Source organism: Neofelis nebulosa, chromosome 2, assembly GCF_028018385.1.
Source record: "Neofelis nebulosa isolate mNeoNeb1 chromosome 2, mNeoNeb1.pri, whole genome shotgun sequence".
NCBI lineage: Eukaryota > Metazoa > Chordata > Mammalia > Carnivora > Felidae > Neofelis > Neofelis nebulosa.
In genome coordinates this window covers 188572499-188594220 of record NC_080783.1, presented here as the reverse complement: position 1 = coordinate 188594220, position 21722 = coordinate 188572499, and the positions used below count along the sequence as shown (strand labels likewise).

Below are 21722 nucleotides of genomic sequence, written 5' to 3'. Positions count from 1 at the left end.
CTACAGCCTGACTGTACACACCCTGTAAACCAGAACTTCACCTTGGTCATAGAGATGCTACAGTAGAATGATTTGGAATTTGGCAGATCTAGGTTAAAATTCAGACTATGTAATTTATCTACTAGGAGGTATGAGCAAGCCACTTAATTCTCTTATACTCCTACTATCAAATGGCTTACTGACCTTGTTGTGAGGACTAGTTAGATTATGTGTAGTGCCCAGTGTACCATCTGATAAAAGTGAGTGTTCAGTAGTAGGCAATTATTGCTACAGTAATAGGGTTGGTAGCATTTACCCAACAAGGAGATCTGTGGCATTGGATTATAGTAGAGTTCAATAAATGGCAGTGACAAGGACACTAGGAGGTATTAGCAGCATTTATGTTATCCACACCCAAGCCTTAGGCATGCGGCCGTGGATAAGATGCTTGAGGACATAAAGACACACACACATGCTTTGGAAGGAAACAAACACATCTTATGAGTACTATCGCTGTGTCATACAGAGATGTGGCAGCTCAGCCATAGGACTCCTCCCTCCTCTGAGTCTCAGTTGGGGGAAGTTTCAGTCCCCAGTGGAAACTTAAGAAGGTTGCCCAGCTCACTAGCTCCAGGGGCCACGCCCAAAGTGTCTTGTGGCATTAAACTCCCTGGCTGAGGCTTTTATCCAGCCCAGGGGCTCTGTGATGCATTTACCAGCATGGACAGAGAATCCTCAGGGCTTACTAGGGATCAGAAATTCACTCTCCAACCCATGCTAATGCAAAGAGGACCTCTGTGTCTGCCAGCTGGAAGCACCTCCCTCCAGGACTGCTCTGCATTCAGTACACTTAAGAGAGGACGAGGTGTCCCCTGAAGGGCCACAGTGCTAAGGTGAAGGAGTGAACTGCTTCTATACTGTATGAGACCAAGAGAAAGCAGGCTGTTGGGGCCACAGGAGTGAAGGAGGCTACTCAAGCAGAAGAACAGGGTGCTGGTCATTTGTACTTGGGACTAAGGGAAGGGTTGGAGGGTTTCCTTCCATGGGCACCCCCAAGAGTGACAAAGGAGCCCAGTCTTCTCTGTCCAGCTCACTGGGCGAGAAGTGTAGGGAGTGCCTGCCCTCACTGAACAGGAGTGGGATCTCCAGTGCACTTTCTAGCCTTGCACAAGTCCCTCTCAGGAGTACCATACCAGCCCCATGCCCAGCATGTGTGCTGGGGCCCCTGACAAGGCATTCTCTTCCTTTTTCTGCACCCAAAGAGCAGAGGCCAGGAAGGGACAGATAAGTGTTGGCAGGTGGAGAAAGGAGAATAGGTATGAATATGGTGTTTTCCTAGCCTGAGGGCTTGATGTAATAATTTCTTCATGGGTCCTTTGAGAGAGGCAGTAGGCATAGTGGTTAGAACCTGGCAGGCTATGCAGCCAGAGACCCAGCACTGGAACAGGCTCCCAAAGCAGTCTGCAGTCCCTGCTAGCTACTGTGGAGAGATCTTGAAGAGATATAGCCTCTGCCCACAGCCTGGCTGGGAACACAATATGCAAGATCTACAAGGCTAGATAGTTGAGTAAGAAGAAACCCCAGGCTGAGCTGTGAAGGTAGGGGGGATGTGGAGAAGCAAAAAGGGTTATAGAAGGCATTCCCAGCAGATAAACAGCTTGAGGGAAGCAAGATACAGATCCACATGGCATGTATGGCTGGTACTGAAAAAGCCGGTACCTTGGAAGATCTGTAGCTCAGATAGGAGGGCCCCCCAGCTGCCCAGACTATGATCCTTTTGGTAACCATGCTGTTAATATCATGGCTCAGAAGTCTCATTTAGGTATTGGTGAATCGCAGACTTGAAGATTGGTTAGAATCAGATGGGAGAGCCCTTAAATGCCAGGCTAAGGAACCATGAGAAAGGGCATAACAGATGAAACAGTACTGGTGGCTGGTGGGTGGACTAGGAAGGGGACCAGGAAGCAGCCCCTGAAAAAGCCCAGTCTGGGGTATGGACAGATGGAAAGAAGTATGTTATCTCCTCCTCCTTTGCAGCCCTCATCATCCGGCTTTGGGCTTGGCCTGGCACTGCTGACCAGTTCTTATGTCTTGGAAGTTTCCCCTCAATGTCTAAGACTCTGAGCTTCCCTTCTCTCTCCTTCACAACCACTCCTGATAGGAGCCCTCTTTCTTCTTCATCCAATTCCTGGTATTCCCTAAAGTTCTGCACATACCATCATACCATCTTCTTTTGCCCAAACAGCCTCAAACAACATTCCCACCTTCCAGATTCCCACCAGCACCCTGTAGCAATCAGTCCTCACAATTGTGTTTTCAGCCCTGTCCTCTGAAGCCTCAGATACTTGAAAATGCCAGGATAGCTCCTCTCTGCTCCTTCCACTCAGTTGCCCATTATCTAAATCCCTCCCTTTTGTGGAGCACTGTCAATAGACCAGGTATATTTCACACAACCTCCACTATGGAGGAGGTATTACAGATGAAGAATATGGGACTCTGGAGTCTAAGTGACTTAGGAGCAGGTAAAGAGGCTACAAGACTCAGATTTGTGGACACGAAGTCTATCTATGCTCTGTGTACTCTGCTCTGGCCTCATGTCTCCAACTCCCAGAAGGAATCTCTTGCAATCACAATCCTGTTCAGCTGACTTCCCAGCTCAACCTTCCCCGTGGTGTTCATGGCACTCATGCGATCACAGGGCTCCAGGCTGGTATTTCTGTATCAAAGAATAGCAGAGCTGAAAGTTTCCTTTGGAGTGGGCAAGTCCAACAGCCTCACTTAAAAAGGGGGCTGTTGAGACACCTGGGTTACTCAGTCGGTTGAGGTCTGACTCTTGATTTTGGCTCAGGTCATGATCTCAGGGTTGTGGGATTGAGCCTTACCTCAGGCTCCACACAGAGTATGGAGCCTGCTTAAGATTCTCTCTCATTCTCTCTCTGCTCCCCCGTTTCTCTCTAAATAAAAATAAAAATAAATGGGGCTATGAACATAGCAAATCCAGGACAGAGTTAGGACTAGCCCTTTGTTCTTCTGATTTCCAGACTCACTCCACTTATACTAACCCCTTTACTTGTCTAGTGTTTTATATTTTGCCAAATGTCTTGACATACAGAATCTTATATGCTCCTTGCCATTACTCTGTACCACAGATGTTTCATCTCTAACAGGTGGGATGACTGAGGCCAATGGAAGTGAAGGTACTTGACCAAGGTCACACAGCTGGGTAAGTGACAACCCTGGGACATTCAAGAAGAGCTGAATTTAAAATGTGGTCATGGGGTAGTAATTGTAAGGATTCAACAGAAAATCCCACAGGTATCCAAGCACAGGAAGCAAAGGGGGAACTGGAGGTAGCAAGTCAGGAGCCAGAGTCATGCTCTCAGTGACTGGGGTCACTTCTCTGTGAGGTCTCTTCTCTGCTGCCCAGCATGTCTACTCTTTATCATTTCTGCAAGATGTCCACTTTTTTTTCTCTATAGTGTCGACTCCCCTGTAACTTTGGCTACCACCACACCGACTCTGGTTGTTAGTACCTCAGGCACCCACAACTCACTGACATAGATTTCTAGTGTTGTCATTTTGAATTCTCAGAGAATTGCCCTCCAGACTGGGGCAGGTGTACACCCTTGATAGAATTCAGCAGTGGCCAGGGGTTGGCTAGGTCCCCTGCTACAAACATGGCTACCTAATGCCTTGCCTTCTATGGGTGAGGATAGTTTCCAGAGAAGGACCGGTGGGCAGTCGAGCATCCTATATAATATTACAGGTATGAATCCAGATCTCCTGACTTACTTGCCAGTGACAGAGCTGCCCATCTTTCTTTCCCTTTGTATCCAACTCAACAAAGGTTTGATGAAATCCATGAGAGCTACTGTGCAAGGTGCTATGTGTGTATGACTCAGCTTCTGTCAACTCTGTCCTCCTTCCCCCAAGGCCAAGGACAGAACAGGGAAGTCCTTGTCTCCTTAATAGACAGATCACTATGCAGAGCCTCGGCAAGGAGAACCACAGCTTTGTATCTGAGTTCATCCTCCTTGGTTTCTCCAGTGAGTCACAGGTCAGAATAGCCCTGTTCTCCTTCTTCCTTCTCCTCTACCTCATCATTCTTCTGGGCAATGGACTCATCATCACCCTGATCTACATGGACTCACACCTCCACACACCCATGTATTTCTTTCTCAGCATCCTCTCCTTGGTGGATATGAGCTATGTCACTACCACCATGCCCCAGATGTTGATTAATATGGTGTGTCCAAAGAAAACCATCTCCTGGGGAGCTTGTGTAGCCCAAATGTTCATCTTCTTGGTCCTGGGCATTGCTGAGTGTGTGCTCTATGCCATTATGGCCTATGACAGGTATGTGGCCATTTGCTTCCCCCTTCACTATCCCTTGCTCATGGGCCGCTCCATTTGTATCAAGATGGTCACAGGCTGTTGGGCCATTAGCATAGCTGGGGCCCTGATCTACACTGTCTTCACCATGCGTCTGCCTTATTGTGGCCCCCACAAGATAAACCACTTCTTCTGTGAGGTCCCTGCCGTCCTAAAGTTGGCCTGTGCAGACACATCCTTCAATGACCATTTGGACTTCATCTTGGGTTTCACCCTGCTCTTGGTCCCATTCTCCCTCATCCTGGTCTCTTATGTCTGCATCTTTGCCTCCATCTTAAGAATCCACTCATCCCACGGGAGGCTCAAGTCTTTCTCCACCTGTGCCTCCCACATTACTGTGGTCATTATGTTCTATGGGCCAGCCATGATAATGTACATGAGGCCTGGCTCCTGGTATGACCCAAAGCGGGACAAGAAGCTAGCTCTGTTCTACAATGTTGTCTCTGCCTTCCTCAACCCCATCATCTACAGCCTCCGGAACAAAGATGTAAAGGGGGCCTTTCTGAATGTATTTGGTAACAGAAGGGCATCTCAGTGACCCAGGATGTTTCAGAGTTGCCCAGAGTCATGGACAACAATGACTATGTCATGGTTCAAGGCCATCGCTTTATTGCTTTTCCTGGATTCTCTCTTCACCCTCTGGAAATTTCTGTCAGTTCAATCAGATCACAGTCAAATGTTTAACATGCACACATGCTTTTCTACAGTGTAGAGGATTTGGGATAAAAATCATGTAAAGAGTAGACAGATCGTACGGAAGCACAGTCTTGCATTACTGTCTGACATGCACTTACAAGTAATAATTAACATTGTTTTTTGCACTAGGAGCTATAAATTCCAAGCTAGAACTATTTTACACACATCTGTGTAACAATGTGGCTAATAATTTATTTGACCTGGACTCAGCTTCTGATACTCTTACCTGATTTTACTATTTAAATCTCACTTTTATTTTGAGAAAATAAATACTATATGTATTTCGTAAAATAAAAACATGTGTATATGTACCTCTATATATCTGTATGCATATTTCTACCTCTATATAGAGAGAAAGGGAGAGAAAGAGGCAGAGACTCACAAAGAGAAGTAATAGAAATAAAATAACAAAGGCCCCATTTTTCCAAATCCCAAATAAACACTTGTTGGGGTGCCTGGGTGGCTCAGTAAGCTAAGCATCTGACTCTTGATTTTGGCTCAGGTCATGATCTCATGGTTTGTGGCATCAAGCCCTGTGTTGGGTTCAGTGCTGAGTGTGGAGCCCGCTTGGGATTCTCTCTCTCTCTCTCTCTCTCTCTCTCTCTCTCTCTCTCTCTCTCTCGATAATTAAATAAATCTAAAAAAATAAGTGCCCTTTGAATATTCCCAGCTCCTCTGAGTCAACCACTATCATTAAACTGAGGTCTATTCCATGTAGTTTTAAACTTTAAACTTTTGCTTACAGACAATTGCATCCATAAGCAACACATAGAATTGTTCTTGCATGAATTTGAAAATTTATAATGGTAGCATGATATCCATATTATTCTGAAAACACTATAATTCAGCATCCTGTTTCTGACATCTACCCATTCAATATACACAAGCCTAATTCATTCTTTGCAGTGAGCATTTAAATATAACACTTCTCATTTACCTAATCCTATATTGTTGAAGATTTATTTTCCAATTTTTCTTTGAACATTTCTCCATTGTAAGTACTGTTTTCCTAGGATTTGTATATAGAGATGGACTTGGCATTATAGATCGTAGATCAAAGCAGTTTCAAGTTTACTAGATACTCCTAAATTATTCTTCCAAATAATTATATGGATACACACCTCCAGTTCTCATCAACATTTGATACTACTTATCTATCTCAAACAGCCTAAACTTGCTACCTATCTCATGGATGGAAAGTGGTAAAAATCATTTTTTTGTTTCATTTGTAATTCCCTGATTGCTAATGAATTTAGCATTTTTTCATAAGATTCTTGGTAGTACTGGGTAGTAAGTTCTGGACTCAGACTACTGTGTTCTAATCCCAGCCCTACCCTTTACTAACTCAGTGGTGATGGGCAAGGTACCTAACTTCTCTGAATCTCAGTTTCCTCATCTGTTAATAGGAAGAAAATAGTATAGACGTCAGAAGTTTGTTGGAAGGATTAAATGAGACAATACATGTCAAGCACTTGTCATAGTGAAAAATTGTAAATGTTCAGTGAATATGAGATATTGTTTGCCTTTTCTTTTCTTGATTTGTAGTTTATTATATATTTTGGGTATTGCTTCTTTGTTTGTTACATGCATTGAAGATATCTTTTCCTCAGTTTGTTGCTTGTTTTCTTTACTGCAAAAGTAATATAATATTTATTCTTAAACTTTTATAAAACAGATGCAAACAAAAAGAAGACAATGAGGGGGGGTGCCTGGGTGGGTGTCTGACTCTTGATCTCTGTGTAGGTCTTGATCTCAGGGTTGTAAGTTCAACCCCCATGTTGGGATCTACCTTGGGTGTGAAGTCTACTTATCTCCTTAGACCTGGAGATAATTACTGTTAACATCTCAATGTCTATATTTTAGGGTTTAAAAGATTTTAAATTGTTTTTATTAATATTTTTAAAGAAATATGATACAATTATTAAACTATTATGTGTTTTCATGATTTCTTAAAAGGTTTTAACACTCTATTTTTGGTCATATTCTCATTTTATTTTATTTTATTTTTTAGAATAGTTGACACACGACATGGTTTCAGGTGTACAACATAGTGATTCAACATCTCTACACATTATGTTGTGCTTGCCACAAGTGTAGCTACCTCTGTCACCATAGGACACTATTACAATATCATTGACTATGTTTCTCATGCTATACATTTTATTCCCATGACTTATTCATTCCATAACTGGAAACCTGCATCTCCCACTTCCCTTTGTCCATTTTGCCCATCCCCCCCACCTCCCTACCCTCTGGCGACCATCAGTTTGTTCTCTGTATTTATAGGTCAGATACTGCTTCTTTTTTTTTTTTTTTGTATGTTTATTCTTTTGTGTTTTAGATTCCACGTATGAATGAAATCATATGGTATTTGTCTTTCTCAGCCTGACTTATTTTACTTAGCATAATACCTTCTAAGTGGTCCATCCATGTTGTCACAAATGGCAAGATCTCATCCTTTTTTATGGATGTGTAGTGATTTTTTAAATTGAATTATACAATATATATTTTCCTGTAACTTGATGTATTCACTCAATAATAGATTTTGACATTTATCATGTTGATTTGTTTTCATTGCTAAAGAGTATTCTTTTCTTTTTATTTTGATGAATAGAATAATGACTTTTAATAAATAGAATTTTTAATAAACTTATGAATCTTTTCCTTTATGGCTTTTCTTAAATGAGCATGTATCAAAGATTTCACTGAGCTCATTAATTCATGGAGGAACTAGTAAAATGTTAGGACTGGGCCAAAGTATATTCTCTACTGGAAAAATTTCATTTGCATTTCTACGAATAGGAATTATTTGCATTATTATAGACAGAAATCATTTTTCTTTCTACCAGTTTTCTAGAATTTAACAGTTACATCTGTAGAGTTATAAAGCATCCAAGGCCATAGAAAATCAATTAAAATAGTACACCCTTATAAAGTCAGATAATCTTCAGAGGGTCTACTAAACAACATCTGGCACTGTACCAAGAGGACACCAAGAAATCCCTTTTGCCTTTTTGCAAGTCTCAGATGATTTTATTTTCTTAACAACACCCATCTTTGTGATATTAAATAATCTTTAAAAATTATCTTGATTAAAAAAATACCGGTCTCATTATGTCTGGCCTCGTTGTTTATATAGGTGTAACACGCAGAATGTTAGCCACATGGACCATCTGTAGTTTGCTTTGCAAATCTAGGGACATGCAGTATTGAGCCACTTCTAAAGTCACAGAATTAATTTCTGCCTGTAAGTTTTCATATGGAAATCTCACATTGGACTTTTAAAATCCTCTATTATTTGTTATGCTAAGGCTGGAAAACCAATCCCAAGAAATTAACTCCTTCAAATTTTCCCATAGTACCTATAAATTTGGGGTGAATTCCTTTCTTATGAAGGCTCTGAAATTTGCTTAAGTTTCCTGCTGGCCAGTGGGTGACATTTCTTAACATCTATAAGGTTGGGACCTTATAAGCCAGAAAACAGGTTAGTTTTTCTGGGAGAGCTTTATAGAGATTGAATTCACAAGTCAACTCAACCCTTGCTACTTAATAATAGCTCAGCATGCTTGCTTAAGAGGTAATAATTCTTAAATATAATCTTTGTTAAACAATCAGTTTGACCAAGTATATATCCTGGGTAAAAAGAAGACATAATTATTGAATGTATGCTAATAAGTAAAGAGACTAATTTAAGTGTCTGAATTGTGGGAAGTTAATAAAAATCAGGTTATCAGTTAAAAATGTTTCACTGCAGTTCAAAAAAAGTGAATCTACTAAATCAAGTATTAGAGACAGCTTGAGGGGAAAGAGGAAAGGTTTTCTCATATACCCAAAACACCCCGAACATTAAAAACAATAGCAACAATGATCTGAACAAATAACCTCATTGGTTAATTCCACTCCATGTGATTAACTCTTGCTCTGCAGAATCTTGGACCAGCAGCTAGTATCACAAAGTCACGCAGTTGTTGGCAAGAGTCAGCTCCTCACTGGCTATTGCACTGATGGTCTCAGTTCCGTGTTGTCCGTTGGCCAGCGGCCACCTCTGTTCCTTGCCACATGGACTTCCCCATAGAGCAGCTCACAAGAAGCCAACTTACTTTATCAGAGCAAAAACTGAGAAGAGCCAGAGAGAGAGAGTTCAAGCAAAATGGAAGTCAGTCTTTTATTACCAAATCTCAGAAGTAATTATCTCATTGCTTTTGCCCTATTTTCCATTAAAAGGAAAACGCTGGGTTCCAAGCACACTCAAGTGGTGGGGATTACACAAAGGTGTGACTACCAGGAGGTACGCATCACTAGGGACTACCTTAGAAAGCTGCCTACCTGAGAGGTACCTGAATGAAGATCAGACAGGAAATGGCAGTTGGTAATCTTGCATAATTTTTCCCACAGGTTGGAACCATTGAAGGTTCTTGAGCAGAGGAGGAACCAAGTCAGAGCTGAAGGTTAGCTGAAGATGACTTTAGGAGCTATGTGAACACTTACTGCCTACAGAGCCTGTGTGATATTGTGATTTATAATAAGGAATATATACACAGTCTTATGGTTCCTGGCACAGAGCTCCTAAGAACCTTGGAATTTCCTAAGTGATGAGAGCCATAAAGGTGTCTTTGTTGTGTCAATGAGGTGACTTTTGAACAACCGGTGGAACCAACCATGCGATTAGAGAACTTTCAGTCTCATCCTCAACCTCCTGGGAGAAGAGAGGAGCTGGAGCTCAAGCACCAACGGCCAGTGATTTAATCAATCACAACTAGGTAATGAAGCCACCATAAAAACCCAAAAGGTTGGGTTCAGAGAGCTTCTGGGTTGGTGAACACCTGGATGTGCTGGGAGGGCAGTGCACCTGGAGAAGGCATAGATGTCCCATGCCCCTTCCCACATACCTTGCTCTGTGCATCTCTTCCATCTGGCTACTCCTAAGTTACATCCTTTTACAACAAACTGGCAATACAGTAAGTAAATGTTCCTCTGAGTTCTATAAGCCATTAGCAAATTAATTGAACCCAAGGAGGGGTCAGATGCACAGGTGACAACTTGGGCTTCTGATTGGTGTCTGAAGTAAGACAGTGGGAAAAGTCTTGTAGGACTGAGCCCTTAACCTGTGGGATCTGACTCTATCTCCAGGCAGATTGTGTGAGAATTAAGGTGGCTTGTAGGCACCAGGTAGTATGGGAAAGCTGCTTGGCCACATGGAGAAAAACCCACGTTGGAATTTGGTATCAGCGTTATCACCCTGCCAGTTGAGGAAGGAGGTGGGTCACACACCTACAGTCCCTGAGTGCTTGGGGTGGCCAGTCAGGAAGAGGGCATTCCAGGCTGGGCCAGGGAAATGCTGGGAAAGAAACAGCCTCCAGGGGTGTGAGGAGGTCTCTGGGGTGGGAGCTTCCCTGTGGGGCAGGCAAAGGCCTCCAGCCTTGAGGGTCTCTCAAAGGGAGCTGAAGTCAGATTTAGCTGGTTGTGGACACCACCAAATCCTGAGCTTCCCTCAAAAGAGCAAGAGGCCTCTGTGGCCTGGTCAGTGCTGCAGTGGACTCCCTGTGGGAGTCAGGCTCAGGAGAGCAGGGAATAGGAGAGAGACCCTGTCACCGAGGAGGAAGCACCCGGCCCTCGGTGTGGCTACAGGAGAGAGAGGGGACTTCATCCAGGGAGTACAGGGCACAGTGAGGCTCCAGGGCTCCCAGCCCTGGCTTCCCACACCCTACAGCACCCAAGAGGCAGCCGAATATGAGCTGAGTGTCCCAGCCTGAGGAGCCCTCCTGTCCCAGAAGCCAGGCTCTTGGGCTCAGCTCTCAGCGGCCTCTCCCTCGTGGAGATCTCAACTAAATCATACCTATGTAATGAAGCCAAACCCCAGTCTGGCTCCTGGGGGACATATTGGGCCAAGTTGCAAATGCGATGCCAGCCCCCTGGGCCATCTGTGAGCAACTGGCCTTCTCATGCCCAGAAAGGATAGAGTCTGAAGTTTCTTTTGCCCTCCAGGCAGGACTGATCTCCTCCTCACCCTTTAGCCAAAGACATCAAAAGAGGAGGCTCCAAGGTCTTTGCTGCTGCCTCAAAATTGCAGGATGTAAGTTCTTTCTGTCACCGGTCTTTAGCACTTATTGCTACAGTTCTAGCCCCTTCTCTCTTGCTCTTCTCTCCACCAAGAAGAAAAAACCTTCTCACAAGTGATTTGAAATGCCAGAACATACTCTCAAAGGGCAGAGGCCTGAGAGCCACTGAGCAGTTTAAGACCTCCATGGGCACCGTCCTTTATAAGACACATGAGGAAATGTACCCATGTCCCACATTAAACACAATTAATGTAGGGGCACCTGGGTGGCTCAGTCAGTTGAGTGTCCGACTTTGGCTCAGGTCATGATCTCACAGCTCGTGGGTTTGAGCCCCGCGTCGAGCTCTGTGCTGACAGCTCGGAGACTGGAGCCTGCTTCAGATTCTGTGTCTCCCTCTCTCTCTGCCCCTAACCCACTCACATCCTGTCTCTGTCTCTCCCAAAAATAAATAAACATTAAGAAAAAAATTTTTTAAAGACATTATTAATGTATCACTTACTATGTAACTATGTAAAAGTTGAATGTGTTCACACTAACTTGACAAAATGTTATATTAAAAGTCATTTAAATATTTACTAATTTTTATTTTGTGAGATCTCTGTTTTTCAGCAAATATTCTTTGCTTTTAGGGTCTCTGACACATCTGTAGATTATGAAAGCCCAAAGACCCTAGACACTTTGTCTGCAGTACCAAATGGATGACACAGCCCTGGAGATGCCACTTGGCAGGGGGAGAGGACAATTTCTTGGCCTCCATCACCTTAGACCTCCCAGGGTGCCTTATTTTTTTTTCCCCCTGGGAAAGGAGGGATAGCTGAGAAAAGACCTGCCCTCAGGGCACTGTCTGAGCCCTCCACACACCCTCCCCAGCATCCGCAATGCCACCCCTGGCTGGGCTTCATCTCTCCTAGCCAGACCTGGACCTCCAGAAGGCACAGCCTGAGGTCCCTGGGGGGTGACACCCTTTAGTAGGAGCCTGGGCTAGAGGCTCAGAGACTGTCCTGACTAGGGCCCCATGGACACATGCCAGTCAGGAGTGGCCCCTGAGTCTGAGGGAGTCCTGCCCACAACCCCCTTCCCCGCGGGATTATAAGCTTAGGACAGCATGCCCCCAACCATCCTGGGGAAAAGCGAGGCTACTGGCTGTCTGCCTCGCCCAGCCTTGCAGCGAGGTCGGGTAGGAGCCCAGCCTGATCTGCAGTCCTGCTCACCAGCTGCCTGTCTCTTTCCCCACTTCTGTGTGAGTGTGCGCATGACTGTCTGTCTGCCTGTCTTTCTCTGGCCTGCGATCTTCTGTCTCTGCCTCTCTTTCTCTGTCTTGCTTTCCATCCCTTTCTGCCCATCTCTTTCTGCCTCTGTTTCTGCTTGCTGCTCTGTTTCTCTGCCTCCAAGTGTCTGTCTCTCTGCCCCTCCTCCTGCAGCTCTGGCTCGGCTGTGCTGACTGATCTTCAGCACTCTGCCCCTCTTGCCCTGTTGGCTCTGTGTATCGCTCCCTGGACCACAGCATGAGTCTGCGGCAAGGCCTCTCTCTACCCATCCCTGGTCCTCCTCTTCTCTGCCTCTGCTGTCTCCGTGATTCACATGGATCTCCCCCCTGGGTTTCCCTGGGTCTCCCCTTGAACCTGACCCTTGGCCCAATCGCTCCTTCACCTTCCTGCCATCTCAGCCTCCACTCCTCTGTCACTGTCTGGTCTGCACTCGCCCACCTTCTTGCTCTCCACCTCCAGCTCCTTATCTCTCCTCTCTCCACACCCCTGTCCTACGGTCTCTGTCCCTCTCCTCTCCACCAGCTCTCTGAGGTGCAGTGGCCCTGGGCAGCCCTCCTGCAGTTCCCACCCCACCTTCCCAGCACTGCAGACCATCACCTGTCTCTCCTTGGCTCCCACCTCTTTCCCTTCCGTGTCTTCTCATTCCGTCCCTCTGATCCTCTCCCCGTGGGTCTCCACCGCTCCACGGCTCTTTCCTTCAGTCCTTTCTCCTCTTCCTTCAGAAAGAGAAGAATGACCATTCTTCCACTTTCTTCCTCCTTCAGTGCTGGTCTTTTCTCTCTCCTGTCAGTGCCCCTCACATTCTGGTTCTCTGTGCCTCTCTGCCTCCTTATCACTTGTATGCGAGTCTCTTTTTCCCTCCCAGGGCCTCTCTGTCTTTTCCCATTATTTTTTCTGCGTTTGTTGCTTTCTGGGTCAAGTTTCCTGTTTCTCGGGTCACGCTTAGCATCTGCAGGTCAGCATTGACACTGGGGGAGGGTGTACGTGTGTGTGACAGGGGAAAGGGCTGGAGAAAGGAAAAGGGAGGAGAAACCATATATCTTCAGAACCTGACAGAATTAAATATTACTGTAATCAAACTCCATTTTTACGGATAAGAAATAATTACTGGCTCTGAGTCATGGCAGTAAATAGCAACAGTGAAAACCTAAAACTCTCGGGCCTTTCATCTCCTAGCTGTGCTGCAGAAGAGTAGATATGAGAGGAGGAGATAAATATAAGGGTCCGAATGAAGAAGCAAACAATTTTCCTCTAATTTCTATTACATCCTAACAAGGGGCCAAGGCTAGCACCCCCAGCCCCAAGCCACAGACAACCTGGGGATTAGAGGCTCACCCCTTACCAGGATCTTGCAATCAGACAACCCATTCCTGTCCTCTCACTGGTACAGGTCATCATCAAACCTGGCTGTGGGAGAGTCAGAACCTGAGGCTCAGAGAGGCCAAGCAACTGACCCTGAGACACACAGCAAACCAGCCAAGGAAAGTGAGAGAAGAAATCAGTCTCTAGGCTGCACTCTGGACAAAGACAAATTCATCAAAGGCCAAGGATTCCTGGGGGCAGAGGCCCACCACCCACATTTTCTCTGCTTCCTCTGTCCTCAGTCTGCAGGCACAAGTTGGAGGTAAGACCTGGGCAGCCTCTCATCACTATGGCCCTTGTTTAAGGACCTCCATGTCTCAGGAGCTGAGAGAAAACGTAGTTTGCAGCATCAGGTTCCCCCTGTCCCTAAGTCCCATTCCTGGCCCATGGCTCATCTCTGAGAGCAACACTTGGCAGTGCAAGAGCCTGGACTAGGGCTCAAGCCATGTGGGTGCTCATACTTGAGACACTCTTGCTGTGTGACCCTGGGCCAGTCACTTCCCCTCTCTGGGCTTTGGTAAAACAAGAAGATTGTACTAGTGATTATAAAATTGAGTTTCAAGTCTGTAACTAGTAAGAGGAGCCACCAGCAGTCACGTGTGTCTGGGTAAGGAGGGTGTGAATGGAGTAGGTTCTGAGCTCCTACAGAAGTCTGTCTTTGACAAAGCCTGAAAATGCATAGCTCGGGAACTGTAAGACTCCATGACCTGCTTCCCAACACCTCAGTGGTCCAACATCCATTTTCAATTCTGTTGTCAGGGAACGGCCCATCTAGAGGACGGTGTCCCCTCAGTCACACATACCTCCCCTGCTGTCTCAGCTTCGAGTATCTTCCATGGAGGACATTTAAGTGTTGTCTAGCCTAGACACCGAGGAGGCATGGAATTGTGGGGCCCTGGCACCCCCTGCTCTATCTCTCCAGCCCCACTCCCTGGCCCCAGTCGCCTCCAAATCCAGGCATAAGTAGAAAAGCATCGAGTGTCTGTCCTAGAGGAGCCATTACAGATTATCCACCACCCTCCTTTTATAGATGAGATCATGAGAGCCAGGAGGCTGGGCGACTTCCCAAAGCCGTGCAGCCAACTAGTGCTCCAGTGAGCAGGAGGGCTCGGCTCTTATAGGACACAGAGGGACAATGACTGGGGAAGTTGGCTGGGCCCAAATGTGAAGGCCTGTGTGCACGCTAAGAATTCTGGTCTCTTTTATGGTTAATAATGAGAAATGGCCTTCTTGCCCTAGCTGGAGGGTGGACAGGGAGGTTGGGGGAACAGGGTGGGGTGTAGGCTGGGGGTACTGGGCAGCCTTATTCTGGTCTTCTGCCATGCTGAAGACCTACAGCTGGAGGTGAGCCTCTTAGGTGGGAGCCCGTATGTATCTCTGGGCCGGGATCGGGAGTGGCCAGAGCTCAGAGCACTTGCCCCAGGGCAAGTTGGGTTCCTCCTCTCATGAGCTGGAGCATTCTCTGGACTCTCGTGGTGGTTCAGGAAGCAGAGATGTGTCTGCTTTATGTCCCCACCTCCCATGCTGGCTCAGGCAGAGACACCAACACCAATCCCTCAGGTGTTTTTGGCATTCATTTGCCACCTCTTTTGTTCACTGGCATAAACCCAGGACTATCTTCACCCAACCTCCAACCATCTTGCAGAGTTCCCATTGTACAGATGACGCTGCTTAGGTTCAGAGAGGTGAAGTAATTTGCACAGGTTACACAGCAAGAACAGTAAGCTACTCCTGGAGCCCAGGTGTGCCCAACTCCAAATCCAGGGCTCTGCCTTGGCCTCAGATCTAGCCTCACTTCTCCTAGTTTTGCAGTCCCAGAGGTCTAGCGCCCTGAGGAATCTGGAATCTCAGCTCATCTTTCTTTTTCCTGTGTGATCACACTTCCCGCTTCTGTGAGCTGGTCTGGTCTCATCCCACATTGGGATGGGGTTACCATTCTGTCTCCCAATCTGACTTCTCCACTTATGGGGAGTCAACCTGGGTTTTCACCTCCCAAGTCATCTCCTATCCAAAACACGTTTACCCTAACCAAGATGTGTATGTGCATTAAACTGCATAAACCGGGGCACCTGGGTGGCTCAGTTGGTTAAATGGCCGACTTTGGCTCAGGTCATGATCTCGCAGTTGGGGAGTTGGAGCCCCGCTCTGAGCTGTCAGCACAGAGCCGGGAGCCTGCTTTGGAATCTGTGACTCCTTCTTTCTCTGCTCTTCTCCTGTTCATGCTATGTCTCTCTCTGTCTCTCATAGAATAAATAAATGTTAAAAAAAATTATAAATAAATAAACTGCATAAGCTAATTCCAGGTGCAGCCCAGTGGAGGAGATGAGCTAGGACAGCAGGAAGGCTCTCTCTTCCATTCCCTCTGGCCCTTCTCTAGTCCCTGCATCTTTCTCCATCTGCCATCTTCCTCTCTGTACCCACCCTTTGATCTAAACTGAAAGAAGAAGCCAAACCCCTAGGTATTCTAACTTCAAAGTATTTTGAATTTTATTCCTTATTTTTTTAATGTTCATTTATTTTGTGAGAGAGAAGGAGGGACAGCGTCAGCAGGGGAGGTGCAGAGAGAGACAGGGACAGAGGATCCAAAGCAGGCTTCATGCTGACAGCAGAGAGCTTGATGTGGGGCTCAAACTCACAAACTGTGAGATCATGACCTGAGCCAAAGTCTAATGCTTAACCGACCGAGCCATCCAGGTGCCCCAAACTTTATTCCTTATTATAAAATGAATTCATGTTTGTTGTGAAGAATTTATAAAGTTCAAAGAACTTTAACAAATAATATCAGCTATAAATCTAAGCACCAGAAATGACCAGTTAACATTTTGGTACATTCCTTTCCAATTTTTTGTGTATGCCTGTAAATCTTTACACTATTAGGATTGGGTCATATAGTTTCACATTCTGTTTCCTTAACTTAACAATCTATTGGAGCATTTCCCTACAACATGGAGTAGTCTCCAAAATATGATTTTAAAGGCTGTACAGTATTCAATCATATCAATATACCATAATTTATTTAGCCCAGTCCCTTATTATAGGACATTTATGTTATTTCCAGTTTTCCCTGTTAGAAATAATATTGCAGTGAACACCCTTGATGAATCTCTCCCCACATCCCTGATGTTTTTCCCTATGTGAAATTCTTAAAAGTGAAATTGCATACTGTCACATCATCCTGCAGAAAGAAAGGTATAGTAATTTATTTCCCATAACAATACATTATGAGAATTTCTGCTTTATTGTAAACTGGCCAGTGCCAGGCATTATCATTTTTAAAGTAGTTTTTGCCAATTTTATGGGTTGAAAATGTACTTCATTGAGGTCTTAAGGTGTGATCTTTAACCATTAACAACAGTTAAACTTTTCTGTGGGTTCATTGGCCACTTGATCTCTTCTTTTGTGAATTAATTTTTCACATTTCATTCTCAGTTGCTAGAGTTTTTCTTTATGTTTTAGAAGATATATTCTAATGACACTTGTTTTCCACATATATCACAAATATCATTAGTGTTTTTAACTTAAAGAAAATTATATCACCAAAAATATTTGTCTTTTCCTTTACCATTTTGTTTTTGTGTTTATGTGAAAGGAAAAAAATACTGGCATTTAGGCAGGGGGAATGTGAGTAGATTGGGCATAATATGGACACAGGGAAATTGAAAGAAAGAGAGTCAACTTTCTCTGCACAGTTAAGTGGATCAGTGGTTCTCAAAGTGTGGCCCCACCAGCAGGCAGTGTGAGCATTCCCTGGGAGCTTGTTACAAATGCAAATTTTGGGGCTCCACTCCAGACCTACTGAATTTTGGGGAAACTCTGGGTGTGAAGCACAGCAGTGTGTAACAAGCCTTCCAGATGCTTCTGATACACGAAGCAGGGAGATAGGGAAGTGGGGTTTATGGCTGGCTGCTCAGGTGACAGGAATAAGAAGTCCTAGAAGGGAGATAAGGGGAGATGAGACAAGGTTCCAGGAAGGAACCCAGACCCCCGTATGACATAATGGTTGTCTCGGGACTAGAGGAAGAAAAACTGTTGCATGAAGGGTCTAAGGACTTTATGGAATTAAATATTCAATTTTAAATTGTGCTTCCTTGTAACACATCTTTGTCTTACAACACCTTCAGAACAAATCTGAGGACAACCTTGTGTTGGGGAGGTTTGTGGCATAAAGGTCAAAGAGAATAGGGATGAGCCATGGAAGAGGTCCATCCCAACCCGAGGAAGGCAGGGGGCCAAGGGTTCAGTGAGTGGAGAAATTTTGAGAACAAAGTAACCAGGGATACACAAGGAACCCTCAAAACTACTAAAAAACTAAGAAGGGGAAAGAATCTGGCTTCTCACAGCAGGTGGGATGAGGAGCTTTGTTGCCTTGTGTACTTATAAAAGGAAGAATTATCACCACGAGGCTGAACGACTCCGAACATTCAGGTTATGCTATAAAGGTCTCTCTTTGTCTCATCATATAATAAACATTCACCCATATATTTTCCCCTAGGATGCTTTATAGTTTTTGCTTTTTGCATTTAACTGTTTCATGTAGTTAGAATTTATCTTGGTAGGCGGCATAAAAGAACTTTCTCTATCCAGATCATCAACTGGTTGAGCAACATTTGTTAAATAACTTCCTGCCCTCTGATTTATTATCACCTCTTCATCCCTGGCTGAGGTCCATTTCCAGGCTCTCTGTTCTGTCCCATCCATCTGTGTAGCTGTCTCTGAGCTCACACTACATTTTTGTGGTATGTATACCACACACACACACACACACACACACACACACATATACGTACATACATAAATATATGGTATTATGTTTACTCCTTTGGAAGAGGGTCACAAATAAAATCCAGGATAACCAGTTAAATTTGAATTTCAGATTTATTTTTATTTGCTAAATCTGACAACTTGACTCCCTCTTCATTGTCCCTTTTTTCCTTCAGTATTTCCTTGACTATTCCCACCTATTTATTATTTTTTTGTATTTTTTAATTAATTAATTAATTTTTTAGTTTACATCCAAGTTAGTTAGCATATAGTGCAACAATGATTTCAGGAGTGGATTCCTTAATGCCCCTTACCCATTTAGCCCAACCCCCCTCCCAAAACCCCTCCAGTAACCCTCTGTTCTCTATATTTAAGAGTCTCTTCTGTTTTGTCCCCCTTCCTGTTTTTATATTATTTTTCTTCCCTTCCTTTATGTTCATCTGTTTTGTCTCTTAAATTCCTCATATGAGTGAAGTCATATGATATTTGTCTTCCTCTGACTGGCTAATTTCACTTAGCTTAATACCCTCTAGTGCTAGCCACGTAGTTACAAATGGCAAGATTTCATTCTTTTTGATTGCCGAGTAATGCTCCATTGTATATATATACCACATCTTCTTTATCCATTCATCCATCGATGGACATTTGGGCTCTTTCCATACTTTGGCTATTGTCGATAGCACTGCTAGAAACATTGGGGTGCAAGTGTTCCTTCGAAACAGCATACCTGTATCCCTTGGGTAGGTATCTAGTAGTGCAATTTCTGGGTCATAGGGTAGTTCTATTTTTAGTGTTTTGAAGACCCTCCATACTGTTTTCCAGAGTGGCTGCACCAGTTTGTGTTCCCACTAGCAATGCAAAAGGGATCTTCTTTCTCTGCATCCTCGCCAACATCTGTTGTTGCCTGAGTTGTTAATGTCAGCCTTTCTGACACCCACCTATTTATTCTTTCATGAGCTTCTGAATCACATTATCAAGTTCTTATAAAATCATTCTATTGGTTTTAATTAGATTCTCATAACAAATAAATTTGGAGATAAAGGTTTGGTTTTGGTTTTTGTAGTTTTGGGGGAGGTTTGTTTTGTTTTGTTTTGTTTTGTTTTGTTTTGTTTTGTTTTTGGCCAAGTTTAGTTTTTCTGTGCAGAAATATGGTATATCCCTGAACTTAATCGAAGCTTCCTTTATGTCTTTCAGAAAAGTTCTAAGGAATCTTCTGTTTGTTTTGTCATCATTCATATTACTCTCACAGGTCCTGCACATTTCTTGTGAGGCTCATCCTTAGGTATTTGTATATTTTTGTTTATTTGCTGCTTTTTTAGATCTTTTTTTCCAATATGTTTCTAACTTTTTTTCTGGTATAAAACATTTCTACGTTTTGGGGTATTTCTTAGTATTTTAAAAAAATACACATACTCATTGTAGAAAAATAGCAAATAGGACAGAAATGGAAAAAGAAAAAGAAAAGGAACTTCATTCATCGCTAGCTGCTCACTCACCACTATGGTAAATCTTAGTCCTCAATGATAAAAAAATCTGACAAGTCTGTGTATAATAAGCCGTCATTTTCTATGCATCTGATATGTGATGTAAAATACATTTTTTAAAAATGTGTGTGCGTGCACATCTCTGTACACATGAGATCTTACTATGCATATAGTTCTTCAAATCTTTTTTTCCCTTTTTAAAAAAATTTAATTCAGTTCCCCGGGGCTATGTCAGGACGCAGGGAGGAACCGGGCCTGGGGAGACCCACTGGGCAGCTGGCTGCTGAGCAGGGTCAGTGCCTGGGGAGACCCAGCAAGAGAGGTGTCAGGGCCCAGCTGCTGGTGTTGCACAGGCTCCAGGGTCCCCAACTTTTTTCATATTAAGCCAACTGAACCAAACTCTTTAATTAGCTCTAGAACTGTATCAGTTGGTTGTCTTGGATTTCTACAAGAGACCAGTATGATATTTCCAAATCATTATAATTTTCTGATCTTTATAACATTATTTCCTCACCTTAAACTATTTCTTTGGCTACACCTTTCTGAATAATCTTACACACTAGCAGTAATAGTAGCAAACACTTTGCACACCACCAGAACAGGGATCATAAATTCAAATGCATGGCTGGGGCGTGGCAAGCAGGCAGTGTAACTGAGTAAAACTAATCTATGAAAAATAATAAGGAAGGACAAGGAATATGGTGAACTTGTGGGTTCACACTCCATCCAAAGGGAAACCACATGCTCACCTCCTGCTGGTTGGAGGAACATGGGCCCATTATTGCCAAGTCTAGCTTGTGATGCTAAAAATCTATTTTTTTATGTGTAAGCTCAACTTTTAAAAATATTGACAATTAATTCAACTTTTAAAAACTATACAAGCCAAACAAAATATATCTGTGGGTTATACTTGGCCTTCAGGTGACCATTAAGTGACCTCTATGCTATAGTTTTAGCAGTAAGCATGATGATGGCTCTTTGTAACAAATATTCTTTATAATATCAAAGGAGTTTTTGGAGATGCCATATTAAATGTCTCTGTGAGAGTTCACAAAACAGAAAGTTGAGAGCAATCTACGAAGCCATAGGAACAAAGGGTGTACAAGTCAGAAATGGATAAGGAGGTGGGCTGGGGTACCCACGTGGGCAGAGTGCATGTGCTTAATAAACCCTTCCCAACAAATTGTAACCACTCTCAACAAATTTCTCTTTCACGAAACTCTGGGTTTTGTGGATTTACTTCTGAACATTTTCTTATAATCACTAGAATTTTTAATATATTCAGAATAAAATAAAAGTTTTTCTGAATCATAAGACCAAACAGACAATGAATATTGAAAGATGGACCAGCCACAGGGAAAATTTTTAAATCTCAGTATGTTCACCATCTCCAACAAAGCAAAACCAATTTATTGGCACCATATGGACAGTGTGAAGGAAGGCATCTTTGAAGAGTTTCCAATTAAGGAGGTATGATAAATGAAGAGTAATTGTACAATATACACATTGTTAAGATTATATCCTCTTTGCATGATGTGTTGGTGTTATTCTTTTTATTTTAGTAACTCTAAAAATTGTTTATGGAACTATACTCACTTTACTCATGACCTTTCCTTACTATAAAATATCCCTTATATTTTGGAAGACAATGTTTCAGTAAGCATTTGGTAAAAATTTGTTGAATTAATGAACACTGGTGAAGTCTTATTCACCAGAAAAGG

General features: G+C 43.6%; 1 protein-coding gene and 1 long non-coding RNA gene across 2 annotated transcripts in view; both read left to right on the top strand.

Moving 5' to 3' along the window:
* Positions 1-3764: 3764 nt before the first annotated feature.
* LOC131504884 (olfactory receptor 2A12-like) lies at positions 3765-5162 on the top strand. Its single transcript, XM_058717774.1, has one exon. The coding sequence runs from the start codon at positions 3962-3964 to the stop codon at positions 4907-4909; it is 948 nt and encodes a 315-aa protein (XP_058573757.1). The 5' UTR covers positions 3765-3961; the 3' UTR covers positions 4910-5162.
* Positions 5163-9465: 4303 nt separating this feature from the next.
* The window catches only part of LOC131504887 (uncharacterized), a 51484-nt gene continuing 39227 nt past the window's right edge, over positions 9466-21722 (top strand). The window contains exons 1-3 of the long non-coding RNA XR_009258175.1: positions 9466-9827; positions 11053-11140; positions 13785-14018. This is a non-coding gene — a long non-coding RNA (uncharacterized LOC131504887). The remainder of the gene's footprint in view (positions 9828-11052; positions 11141-13784; positions 14019-21722) is intronic.

What these genes read in the sequence shown, in the direction of transcription:
- LOC131504884 (XM_058717774.1), top strand. Translation starts at nt 3,962, where the DNA reads ATGCAGAGCCTCGGCAAGGAGAACCACAGCTTTGTATCTGAGTTCATC.